At 39.7% G+C, this 13,923-nt stretch overlaps 1 protein-coding gene across 9 annotated transcripts in view; it reads right to left on the reverse strand.

The window, feature by feature from the left end:
- Positions 1-272: 272 nt before the first annotated feature.
- Positions 273-13,923, reverse strand: part of fhod3b (formin homology 2 domain containing 3b) — a 339,130-nt gene continuing 325,479 nt past the window's right edge. For 4 of the 9 annotated variants that reach the window (XM_087286867.1, XM_087286865.1, XM_087286863.1 and 1 more), the window contains 5 exons: positions 13,626-13,818; positions 8,231-8,254; positions 6,649-6,829; positions 2,701-2,862; positions 273-1,874 (listed from right to left, as the gene is read on the reverse strand). In XM_087286867.1, coding sequence (XP_087142993.1) covers positions 1,792-1,874; positions 2,701-2,862; positions 6,649-6,829; positions 8,231-8,254; positions 13,626-13,818 — 643 coding nt within the window. In that variant the 3' untranslated portion in view covers positions 273-1,791. Of the gene's footprint in view, positions 1,875-2,700; positions 2,863-6,648; positions 6,830-8,230; positions 8,255-11,492; positions 12,980-13,337; positions 13,819-13,923 lie in introns of those variants that run through there. The other 5 variants (XM_087286868.1, XM_087286866.1, XM_087286864.1 and 2 more) reach the window with 2 other exon arrangements.

Consider the following 13,923-nt stretch of genomic DNA (forward strand, 5'->3'; position numbering starts at 1 on the left):
CAACATAGCACCATGCAGCATTCAATAATTTTCTTTTCGGTTTAATCCTTTTATTAATCAGGGGTCGCCACAGCGAAATGAACCGCCAACTTACCCAGCATATGTTTTTTGCAGCGGATGCCCTTCCAGCTGCAACCCAACACTGGGAAACACCCATACACTCTTGCATTCACACTCATACTCATGGGTGGTTGTGGGCTGCCATCGCATCATCCAGATGGATGCTGCACACTGGTGGTGGATGAGGAGATCCCCCCCTATGTGTAAAGTGCTTTGAGTGTCCAGAAAAGCTCTATATAAATGTAAGGAGTTGTTTATTATTATTATTAACATGCAAACTCCACACTGAAAAGCCAACTGACCCAGCCGGGGCTTGAACCAGCGACCTTCTTTACTGTGCCCCCATGACGTCCCACCATGCAGCATATATGTTTTATTTTATTTCTTTCTGGTTACCAGAGATTTGACGAGAAAGTTTAAGAATTTTGGTTGTAGGACAAGGTATATCTTTTACAAATGATCTGTGGAAACAGTTGCTAGTAACTGATGCCTAGACTAACCGTCTCAAGTGAAAAACAAAAAAAAGACTAAAAGCACTGCACTGTAGGCACATTTCAGACTACAAATTATTGAGTGACCCGAAATGATAATTTACACAATTAGGAAAATAGGAAAATGAATACTATAGAAGTTGACAGTTGGTTCTGATGCTTTAACAGAAAAAAGAAAGTCGAACGGGATTGAAAAGATGACAAGAAGATGAGAGAAGTTTAATTTGTGGGTGAACTATAGTTTTAACATTTTGAATCTTGATTAAAATTGAAAATAGTTCTACATTAAATGCTTTTTTAAAGATGTTTAAACCTTTAGGACTGGGGAAGAGACAGAAATGAGAGAGAGAGAAAGGATCAACAAAGGACCTCAAGCCTGTAATTGAACTTGGGTCACCATGAGCACCTAAGTGCTATATGCCCACGCACTAACAACTAGGCCATTGTCGCCAGCCAACTTGGTTATTTCTGGTCTTTTAACCTTGTATCAGTTGACATTTTGACAGCATAATGCGTGAAACACTCTACAGCTAGGCATTTTGAAAAGAGCTACAGTAAAATACTTTAGTGGACACACAGCTTTCACAGCTCAACTGAAGCTAACCAGACATGTAACACAAACCCTGCCTTTTTTAAAACAGGTGAGACAAACAAATTTATCACAGTGGTAACCTATAAAAATCACCACTGATTTACATAAGATGTGATCGCTAAAGGTGCTACTACTTAATGTCATCTGAATTAAACCAAACAGCCAGTACCAACAAAATTATTTTGGGTTCATTTTAAAGGCCACAGCGGTAAGAGATGGATATTTGCCTTTGTACTGGAGAACTAGACAAGCATTCTCTGTGTATGTGTGAGCGTCTAGAAACATTGTGCATCAGGAAGTTGCGCAGCAACTGTGCTTGTTTTCTTTCAAAAATGCATTAAAATAACATTTGGGAACTCAAGTTAACAGTCCACTGGTAAAGAGCAGGAACGGTGGACGTGCACCTGAGTGGTTTCAATCATTCCACGCTGGGACAATATGCAAATGCAAGTGAAGCTAATAAAGGTTTGACTACACGCCCCAGGATAAGCATAGTATGATGGGTTAGTAATTATAATCCCTTTCTCCTGTGAGAATATCAGTTGTCCACAGTAAAAGACAAACCCCGAAACATGCACCTGCTCCAGAATCAAGCAAACATGTGTGTCCAGCTCATATTATTTGTCCAGACCCTGAGCGTCTGCTGTCTCACACCTGCATCTCAGAGCCGCTGGCCAAACCCAGAGCCTGTGCCTCCTCCGGGGTAAGACCGTTCTTCAGTGTTCTTCTCACTGTCGACAGATAGAATAAGTGTGAGGCAACTGTGGAGAATGATGCCATTTTTTAAGGGAGATCAGAAAATCATATATAATATTAAACACCTGCTGTTTTAAAATGGTAATAAATGCTATTCAGACTAATACAAATTATAGTAATAAATTATATATTTATTAAATATTTTACAAAAATTCTATTTAAATAACAATCAATGTTTGTGTTTTTTAAATTTGTACAAACATATTGAAGATATTTTAATAGGTTTTAATTGTAATTATTTCCTGATAAATTTGAGTAACATTGTAATCACTACAGTCTTGTAAAACTTTTTTGTTCAAATTTTGTTCTGAAGGGGTAGTAGTTGTAGTAGTGGAATAGGAATAAGTAGTAGTAGACATTGTATCAGTCATTAAAAAAAATAAAAAATTCTGAAAAGACGCTTGAAGACTGAATAACTGAAAGGATATGCCATCACAATAGTACATAACATTTTAACAGAATACAGTTATAAATTGCAATAATATTTTACAATATTTCTTGCTTTTACTGTATTTGATCAAATAAATCAAGCCTTCTTGAGCAGAAGACCTGATCAAAATATATTACGTTGGAAAACTTAGTACTGAAATCGATACTTTAAACGACTCTAGTCCAGACTTTACTTGAAGGTGCGCATATCAAGATTGTTTTTATTTGCAACCTTTGTGAGGTAATTTCTATTTTCTAGACAAGCCAAGTTTTTAAATGAGACCACAGGTTTAAACCATGGACATCTATTTGTAATCAAATCAACCAAAAAGCATTTAAATCAAGGTGTATTAATTAGTGTTTGAGACTCACAGGATTTGCGGTTTGCTCTGGAACGTCTCCTCTCACGAGGCTGTGTTCTCTGACTGGGGCCCTGAGTGGCTGATTTCACAATCCGCTCCATGATCTCATCTGCTGTGTCATTTGTGCAATTAGAAGTGTCTTCATTTGCAGTGGACAAAAGTGCTGTATGACCTTGGAAACAGATGAGAAGACAACAAGTTTCGATTTAGTCTTAGTAAATATAGCTTGGCAGAAATGACAGAACACTGTAAGCCAAAGCAAAGTTTAAAGGGAAAGTTTACATCAAAATGAAAATTTACTCACTATTTACTCTCAAGTAGTTCCAAATCTTTTTAAGTTTCTATCTACAAAAAATAAAATATTTTGAAGAAAGGTGAAATTATGAACTACTGAATTCCATTATACTACTTAGGGTCAATGGTGTATGGGGTCAACGGATTGTTCCAGAACCGAACAAGTCACAGACCATATTATTCTTAAAAGATTGGTTGGTACCTACATGTCTGAGCTTTGATTTCATTTTCAAAGCAATCCAAAGGCACCCAGCAAAAGGTTATCCAGAGGATGACTTGCCATTCACGATCACAACTGCGTGCTAATTAACTCTACACCTTAAAACAATAAAAGAGGCTCTACACTTAAAAACCCTCCAAACCGGTTTTTGAGAAGTGCCTTTTGATTCACACCTGCGACCCGCGTCTGAGAGGAATACACATTCTAGGCAGACCAAGAAGCGATCAGAAAAGCTTTTAAAGTTTAAATGGACATTTAAGTAAAACTGTGTTTATTTGAGTAATGTATGTTTGCTTTATGTTTCTGTAGGTTTTTGTGTGTACATGTTCCATGTGTTTAACAAAACTTTTATGGATAGTTACTGAGCTATAGCCCTCAGTGACAAATTCAATCTAAAGAATGTTTGTGAAATACTTCATCTTTGGTATTGATTAAAAGCTCGGAAAGTTTCAAATTCATTGGTTTATATGAAGAAACCATACTATAAAAACTGTCCATGTTATGATTCTTTATTTTAACAACTTTGCCATCAAAGCAGCACCAACACAATTTGCCAACCCAGCCTTCAAGAGGAGGCAACTGCAGTGTGACCCCACCCCACAGCTTCTCTGATTGGACACTTATTGTGTAGACCCAGCCTCTACAAAAGCCTATAAAACTTTGAACAAAGGAAATTTCTTTGTCATCTTTTGCCGGTCATCTCTGCCAGTCGTCACCGCTTCAACAACAAGCCATCGGGTCAACACCATAACTCTGAAACAACAGAAACCCCAGGAAGGACTTTGAACTTCGCCTCGTCCAACATCCGTATCTCTAGCAACCGACTCCAAGGCTGTAGCTGTTTCTCAATATGCGTTCTTTAGCGGCTTTGCGTCCTTGTGTTCCCCTTCGGTTGGGGAACTTCAGTGCTATTAAGTGGATTTGATCTTTCTGAAAATCCACAAAATGGGAGGATTCGGTTCAGAAGCCGCTTGTCTGAAAGAGTATTGAACGGGCCAATGAATGCAATTAATTGGCAGCGTAAGCTTGCACAGGTGTGCCTCATTGCCAATTATCCCAGCATATAAGCACACCTGGAGCGAACAAACGCCATCCTTTTCGCTTCAGAGACTTTCTGATCGAGTCGATGAGGGTTCCTCCTGCTGTGACCAGCCGTTCTGAGCGAACGAGAGCATTCTCCCGGTCCAGAGTGTGTACACGCAGTGGCAGACGGTCGAGCTGGGTTTCTCCCTTGCCTGGCGTTCTTTGGGTCGGGTCCTCCAGAGCGGTGCGTATAAAGTTGCAAACTTCACAGAAAGAGCAACACAGTCATGCAGCACGTCCTTTTCAGGACGGCGCTGCGAACTGTGCGTTTCTGGATGCGGTGGTTTCCTGTCCTCGGATGATGGGCACGGGCACTGCGTTGCATGCCTGGGGGGTCCAGCATGTTAATGCGCTGCTCGCGTGGAGTTCATGTCGTCATTGCGATGCCATGACTGTTGCGCAGTAAATATCGCGGCTAGCTTTTGCAAAAGGGCGAACCACCCCAGTGGTCCCCTGCTCTGCAGCGGGCACTCGGGCAGATCTGAGAGTTTCAGCGAGAGATAATCCGTCGCCCACGGCGCCGCGGACACCCCGCTCCTCTAAGCGCTCCATCCAAGCTTTGGGCGGGGGAAGCGATCCGTATAACAGATGGTAGCCCTTACGCCCGATGACACCGGAGACCAGACGTCCACCGCGGCATCGGAGGGTGGGCTTTTATTGTCCGATGATCCAGACCCCTCCGGGCAGGTGAGCGCTGTCACTACGGATCCTGAAACGGACATGTTAGCGGTGCTTTCCCGGGCTGCTGAGCCTACTGTGCACCTCCGGGAAGAAGGGAACACCCCTCTAGTCGGTTCGGCCGCGGAGCTGGGGGATAAACCATCTCCAAACCGACTAGAGGGGTGTTCCCTTCTTCCCGGAGGTGCACAGTAGGCTCACGCGGTCTTGAAGAGCACTTTTCTCTGCTCGTGCTGCGTGTCCCTCCACCCTCACCACTCTTGACGGTGGAACAGCCAGGGGGTATGTGGCGATTCCTCAGGTTGAGTGCGCGATGGCGGTCAATCCGCGCGGCGCCTCTTCTTGGCGGGGTCCGCCTCGTCCCCCATCCAAAGCCTGTAAGTTATCTGCCTCCCTCGGAGCTAGAGCTTACATAGCTGCGGGCCAGGCTGCTTCCGTCTTGCATGCAATAGCCACCTACCAGCGCTACCAAGCGCAGGCGCTGGACAAGCTGCACGAGGGTGGGTCCAACCCAGGCTTACAAGCTCCGCACTGCCGCCAACTTAGCTCTTCGGACTACTGAGTCCGCTGCGTGTGCGTTGGGGAGGACGATGTCCACATTAGTGATCCAGGAGCGCCACCCCTGGCTGATATGCGCGAAGTCGACAAAGTCCGCTTTCTTGACTTCCCCATATCCCAAGCCATGTTCGGCGATACCGTCTGTAAATTCACCCAGGAATTCAAGGCGGTGAGAGATCAGTTGATGGGTGATGTCTTATCGGCGGTCCGTAGCCCGCTCCGCCCGCCGTGCCATTCATACCTGCTCCTCGCCGAAGGCGCCCGCCTACGAGAGCTGCTCCGCCCCCGCACACGCCTCTGGCGAAGCAACCGCGTCGGGCACCTTGGAAGCAGGCAGCCCCCCCTGCCCAGAACGCCGCTAAGTCCGGCAACGGACCTCGAAGTGTCCCTGGGACAGGCCATCTGGAAAAGAGGGAACTTGCTCTTTCCCCGCTGGAGGGCGGGGCCCCATTTCCAACGGCACTTTTTACTGCCATGAAAACATCATGAAAGAGCACTTTTCCACTTCCCCGGATGTGACAGCCCGAAATCTGCCAGTCTGGGACGCTATGCTGTCTAGCTTGCAGATTTGGTGCGTTTTGCCAGTGGCTCACGAGCGCTGGGAGGACGGTCTCCTTTCTCCCACCCCTTGAGCCTCCCCTCCGGAGATTGGGTGCGGAGTGAGAGCAAATATCTCACCTCCAGCTTTTCCGTGGGACCCGCGCACTTCCGTTCACCTGACCCTTCACCTGAAGTTTATCGTTATCGGAAGAAACACTTCAATTCAACATTAGCTAATGACTTGCAATTGTGCCATTATGTTATGACTTTACTTTTTGAGGCACATGGCTAACTAATTCAAAAGCCATAACAACAATAACATATTACTTAATGATTAGTTAACAGTCCTGTGCCTCAACACTCAAGTTGTTATTTAATGCACATTTCTACCATTATTGTAAAGTGTTACATATTTGTAAGTGTTAAATATTTGTTTTTCAAATATATAAGATTTTTTTACATTTTATTTCAGGTTGCAAAAAGTTTTAACCAATACATTTAAAATAATATTTTGTTTAACCAATAGTTTTAGTTTGCAAAATTAATTTTGTTCAATATATTTACATAACATGATTGTGAATGTACCTCGAGTGGCTCGGGTCCGTGTGCGAAGGCCAGGAAGGACAGAGGATGGACTATCGCCACCCTGCAGGCTGGTACAAAGCACTGCGGTCATCTGCTCATGCTCAGTCACGTCCTCTGTGTAGCCCAAACCCTGCGGTTGACACTCCTGACCCTCCATAGGACTTCCTGCAAACTTCCCACTCTGACAACACAAAGTCATCGATATTAAAAATATGAGCACAAATAGCACTCCGCTGGAAGATTTTTTTTCACGTTTTATTATTAGTTATTATAAGTTTCACTCCAAACAGTGCACTTTCATAAATATGCTTCCAATGTACAGTATGATTAAAAGTAATATTCCCATAATCAATATAAAAAAAAAAACATACAAACAAAATCACATCTGAACATTCGTAAAGATCAGTTTATAATGGTTTAGTAGTATAATATTCACACATTAGGGGATTATATAGTGCATCATATAACAGAAGAGGGGATCCGGAAAAACTTAATTGTATCACTATTTTTTTTAAGAAATTGTTTTAATAAAACAACATTGCAAGTTAAAGTTAGAAGAAATAATAATAAAAAAGGACAAGACAACAAAAAAACATTTGTTTAAACTGAACTGACAACAAATGAGAAAACATATGTTTTAAAGTTATTTGTTGGATCTATATAAACAATCTATTTTCAGTTTATTGCTAAATATGCGGCCATCGTGGTGGCGCAATAGGTAGTGTTGTTGCCTCACAGCAAGAAGGTTGCTTCGAGCCTCAGCTAGGTCAATTGTTATTTCTGTGTGGGTTTAGCATGTTCTCCCCGTGTTCATGTGGGTTCGTGTGGGTTCGCGTGGGTGCTCCCGTTTCCCCCACAGTCTAAAGACATGCGGTACAGTTGAATTTGGCAAGCTAAAATTGTCTGTAGTGTATGTGTGTGAATGAGTGTGTAAGGGTGTTTCACAGTGATGGGTTACAGCTGGAAGGGCATCCGCTGCATAAAACATATGCTGGATGAGTTGGCAGTTCATAATGCTGTGGCGACCCCAGAATAATAAAGGAACTAAGCCGAAAAGAAAATGAATGAATGCAAAATATGCATTTTAAAATAAGTTTTAAATATTCTGCAAAGCATTGTGGGTAATGTAGATTTTTAAATAATTTTTTTTAAATGTTTTTTTTTTTGTTACAGCTAAAATCAATTTCCGAATAGAAAAAAAAATGTTTTACTTCCACAACAAGAATGTTGTGCTCTAATCGAACTCAAATCAAAAACCTCTTATACTGAAAAATGCATTTACATTGTATATCACAGGATTTAAGTTTAATGTGAACTACTAAAATGATGTTTAATCTATAAATTATACTGTTTGTAAAGCACACAAAACATTTTCATATGTTCAGCTAAATGGAGAACTTTGAAAATTGCATATACAATGAAGAGAAGATTAGATTCTACAGCCTCCAGTTGTTGCAACAGGAACTAACATCAGGTGTGGTAATATTGTACATGCTAAACAATACAGGTCAGTGGAGTTACAGGAAGAAAACATTAAGCCATTCATGCTCAAGTGAACCAAAGCACACACATTCAGGCATACCTCATCCTCCTCTTCCTCATCACTCTACAGAGAAGACAACACACAGGGGGAAGAACATAAGAGCAGGTAATATTAGGGTGAAAAAAGGGTTTGGAATTTGATTTGACACAACTACACTAAACTTTACTTCCAATGCACTTCCAAGTCAGGTTAGCTTTCTTTCTTTCTTTCTTTCTTTCTTTCTTTCTTTCTTTCTTTCTTTCTTTCTTTCTTTCTTTCTTTCTTTCTTTCTTTCTTTCTTTCTTTCTTTCTGAAAAAAATGCATTACATAATTGGATTAGATCATGTAATCCAATTTTGGTTTTGATCAGAATTAAACCTTTAGTTTTGGTTTTTCAGACTTTCTTTGAAAGATTTGGTTCACTTTGATCCAAAAAAATCTGGATTTAACTATATATATATGAGCAATATATATGAGCAATATCACACTCCCAGTGCGATATGGCTGTATATTGGAACTGGTGGGAGGCGTGCAATGGTACGAGGCCGCAGGCCCATTCAGTGCCAATATACAGCCATATCGCACTGCTAAGAGTGTGATATTGTGTTTATACAACAGTTTGATGGCATAGTTGTGTATATAAAAACTAAATCAAACACAAAGAGTTTCAAAAACCCTTTTGTATGTGGAACTACTTTCTTCCACATTGGATTCAAATTATAAGCTGACAGTTAAACAGTTGAGCAAGCATCTTTTGAACTTTAGATCTATAGTGTCTGCTTTTTGCTGGTTGTATGTAGGTGGAGTAATACACAAAGGGTAAAGAGGCTGTAGGAGTTCTGAAATTGCAGAATATTGCATGGCTATTAACCAATCAGATTTGAGAACCAGACAGAACTGTTCTATAAATAAATAAATAAATATATAACCAAGGCCAGACTTGAGATCACCTCCTAAAGGCTATGCTCAGACAAGCTCCACATCAGATGAGGAAGTCTAAAATTATTGTGGAGTTTTTGACATTAAGTCTTTTTTTTTTTATAGTATTTTAAACTTGTTATAAATATCCTCAATGGACAGTGTTTGTGTTTTAGGCATCAGATGAGCGGACTGCTGGAAGAGGATGGGGTGGGGTTTTTCTTGTCTTTTGTTTTTTTTTTTAGTATTTTTTAAAGTTATATTGACCCCACACTGGCTATTCTACTCGTTGCTTTTTACATCTCTATAGTTCTACATTGTGATTTCCTATTCTGTTTGAGCACTGGCTATCCAGATTTAGTGATCCTGAAAAGTTTCTATCTGGATCAGATTGATCCAATCCAATGTTGCTTTGAAAAACTGGCTCAAAAAGTAAGCTGGAGTACTCGATCATGAATCGCAAATAAAGGATTACTAAATCCAGATCAATTTTAATCGGATTAAACCTTTTGAAAAACCAGGCCCAGCTGAACAAATCATTATTAAACTGGTAAGTGATATTCTAAATTGATCTCTCTCTTTTTGTATGTTGTAGTGCTGTATTTACACCATATAATTGTAGTGTATTGAGTGTGAGTGTGGGACTCCGATATCAGGAATGTGTGTATTTTTAGTAGAAAGAACGCAGAAATGCCCGCGTGTGTTTAGCATTTTCCTTACTGCAAACACAACAGCAGTCTGGTAGTGATTGCGCAGCTTTTTTCTGGGTTAATTATTGTGATATACTGATTGCAACAGAGAACTATTGAAACTGTAATAAACTGTGATATTATAGAACATATCGCTGTAGACAGATGGCATTTTATGTCACGTTCAGCCTAATAAACTTAAAGTGTGAGCAAAATTATCTGTTTTGTCATTACTTCAGACATTACGCTAGAGAATCATTTAAATACTAGCTTTAAAGTGATGTTGGTGAATTAATAACGGCTTCTGCTGTTCTGACATCAGCTGCAGATGTGAATAAGTGGTGGAAAATAGTAGTTGCTAATACAAAAGGGTTTTTAGACTCTCCGTGTTTGATTTTCTTTTTTATATAAAAAAATAATGCAAAATTAACACAATTAATGCAATTGCTGTTTTTTCCTGTTGTGGTCAACGTGTGTTCAACATGCAAAGAAATATGGATAAGGTCTCATATATATATGAGCAATATCACAAGAGTAGCAGTGCGATATGGCTGTATATCGGCACTGGTGGGAGGCGTGCGTTGACACGAGGCCGCAGGCATAATTGTGTATATAAAAACAAAATCAAACATGGAGAGGCTCAAAAACGCTTTTGTATGAGGAACTACTTTCTTCCGCGTTGGATTTAAATCATAGGCTGACAGTTAAACAGCTGAGCAAGCATCTTTTAAAGATTCCAATGACACTTTAGATCTGTAGTATCTGCTTGTTGCTGGCTGTATGTAGGCGGAGTAATACACAAAGTGTAAAGATGCTGTACAAGTGCTGATAATACTTAAATATATCAGGGCTATCAGCCAATCAGATTCGAGAACCAGACAGAACTGTTGTGTGTGTGTGTGTGTGTGTGTGTGTGTGTGTGTATATATATCAGTTCTGTCTGATTCTTGAATTTGATTTGCTTATAGCCGTGCAATATTTTGCCAGTAACATCACACAAAGGGCTCTCCACCGTTCACCTCTTTGTATTACTCCGCCCACATACAGCAAGCAACAAGCAGAGATGCTACAGTTTGACAAATATTACTGTTGTTAGACAACAAAATGTACTTTTGAGGCTTTTTTGTCAAGAATGTAGTTTTTTAGATTGCAACTATGCAGTTTATTTGTAAAAATAGTGCCTATTTTAAAATATTTCGAATTTCAAAAGAGCTCGTCGGCGGCCAAAGACGGTTGAAGTTGTCTATCTACAAGATAGCGCCAGAACTGCATAATAAGCCCTTGCTCAGTGTGTTCTCTTGAGCGTGATTAAAAAGCTAAAAAAACGAAACTTCATGGTTTTTAAGGTGGATAGAGTCAATAAGAAGCTGCAAAAAAGAAGCTGGATTCAGCCTCGTCCCTCCTTATCGCAAACACAACAACAGTCTGGGAAGTTAGTGATTGCTCTGTTTTTTTCTAGGTTTATTATTGTGATATTGTAACGGTAACTTAATGTTTGATATGCATTGTGTATTAATGTCCCCTTTAAGTGGACTATTTCTGTGGTTGTTTTACCTATTAGATGTAAGTACGCATGTATGGGAGTTCAGTTTAGTTCAGCTAGCTCTGATGAGAAGTGTGTAATGGTCGCACTAGCGTAGTATCATTCTTTTATTTTAATAATGTAACATTTTATTTTGCAATGGATGTTTGAGTGTTTTTTTCTTTTCCTTTTGCCTAGTCATTGTCGTTGACTGGCATATATGTAGTTGACAGCACTTGGAAAAAACGCATAAAGGCCATATATTTATTTTTATATATACCCTAAATGTTTATATTTGGATTGTTTCTCTAAATGTTTCATTTAATATTTTGTTTATTTTCTTGTTATACACATCCATATAAAATCATTAAGTTTATTTCCTTATTTATTTGTTGTTGTTTATTTGTTGTTATTTATTGAATTCATTAACATAAAATAGTCATAATCATAAAATATTCATTTTAGTTGTTATGATGCATCAACTACAAAATAACTAATTGAAGGGAGTTATTTTTTTCTCTCTCTCATTTGAAAGACCTTTCAGACTTCATTTGCACTCTAATGAACTACAACAACCCTTACCATAGTACCATGAGCAAACATTTACAAAACATAAAGCTACACGTCTGTCTATAACCCACTTGGGCTTATAGTTTTGCAGCAGCACGAGAAAGCCTGTGATACTGAGCTTCCTCCTCTACCTCAGCTCTACCTCTCCAGAGCCAGATCTTCCACATAGACCCGTCCAGGGACATCCAAAGGTTTGCATTTTCACACAGAGATTGAATTAGCCTAAGGAAGACCCCCGCCAAGGATAACATGCCATGGAGGGCTTTCCTGGCTACAACATCCCCCATGAGACGGGAACACTGGCCTCCTGCAGAAACAAACACCCAGGGCAAGTCCAGAAAGGCAAAACCCACGACAATCCATGGGTTTTATTTTTTTGTAATTGTAGTGTTTTAAAACACCCAGAGACGGGTTGCTTGGGGGACATGAAATATACCCGTGATAAGGATCAGACCTTACTGCTCTCAGGTAGGCAAACAGCAAACATCTGGAGGAATAATCACTCCCTCTAGTGGAGGAATGACGAAACAGAAACTAAAAGGCTTGATCAGGCATTTTAGCTCAAGAGAGGGGAAAATGAGTATAAGGTTGAGCATTTTTTTTTCTGGAATTTTAATATTATGAATAATTACTAATCATCAGTGGTGTGACGGAGCAAATTTAAAAATATTCAAATTACTGTAATTGAGTCATTTTTCTCAGTAATTTACTGAGTATTTTTAGAAATGTCTATTTTTAGTTTCTTTTGAGTAAATTTTTTTACTCTACAACTTTCCTTCAACCTGCAGTCACTTATTTTTTCCTGTCTATGGGGATTAGAAAAATCAGTTATGTGATTACTGTCCAACCAAATCGCACAAAGAAAGAAAATTACATCATACTGAACTATCTAAAGACATGCAGCAAACGTAGCATAAAAAGTGTTCAAGAAGATGTCCAAAATATTTACATGCAATGACTGAAATGGCTTTTACAATAACTAAAAGCACTACAAAATGTTACGTACGTACACACACGTACACACACACACACACACACACACACACACACACACACACACACACACACACACACACACACACACACGTAATTACATGTAAACGCATCAGCTTTTTACAGCGTAATACTCACTACTTTTAAAGGGGCTACTTTTTACTCCTACTTTGAGTCTTAATTACAATACTTTTACCCTACTTGTACTACATTTTTGGGCAAGTAACGGTACTTTTACTTGAGTAGAATTTTACAGAACTCTTTCCACCACTGCTGATCATTATTAATGCTCTTTTTATAGTTTGATTGTTTTATATACAAATATACAAAGTAAAAAAAAGCACAAATATAACATTTAAATAAAAATACTTCATGTTTTTTGGTGGAGTTTACCAGTATTGAAGTATAGAAATCCACATGTAAAATAAAAAATAGCGCTGCAAATATATTTTATTGTATTAAACAATTAAACACACATAATCTTTTTGAGTTTTGAAGTGAGAAGGTGTGGTTGTGTTTGTGTTGCTTTAGAAAAGAGTGCTGTGTTTAGATATTGGGGAACATATTGGGGGAGATATTGGGGAGAAAACGTTTGTGAAATGTGTTTCAGCGTTTAAGAAAAACTGTATTATGTTTTTTTTACATAACAGAAACCTGACATTTTAACAAGGATGTATACACTTTTTTACCCAGTCAGTCAAATCTGGTGTAGACTTGATTAAAATGAGCCCTGTTTAGAGTGCCGAAGCTGTTCACACTCACCTCTGTGATCATTTTGCCGCGGGTCTTGTTCCTCTCACGATGATTGGCTCGTTTCTGTTTCTGCTGCAGCACTCGCTCTCTGGTGGTTCGGTACTCAAGAGCAAACTCACTCAGAATCTTGCTGAAGCGGTGGACGCTCACTTCTCTAATGGCGTATGGTGGGTGGCCCAGAAATAGCAGGAATGAGTGAAACCTAGAAATCAAACACACCAGTGAGAGGGAAATCAATTGAACGACTGCTTTGCAAAATGATTCATTGTTTTGAAGTGTTTGAAACAGTGAGACCAGAGGGGTATTG

Source organism: Danio rerio, chromosome 16 (assembly GCF_052040795.2).
Source record: "Danio rerio strain M-AB ecotype USA chromosome 16, GRCz13ab, whole genome shotgun sequence".
NCBI classification, from domain to species: Eukaryota; Metazoa; Chordata; class Actinopteri; order Cypriniformes; family Danionidae; genus Danio; species Danio rerio.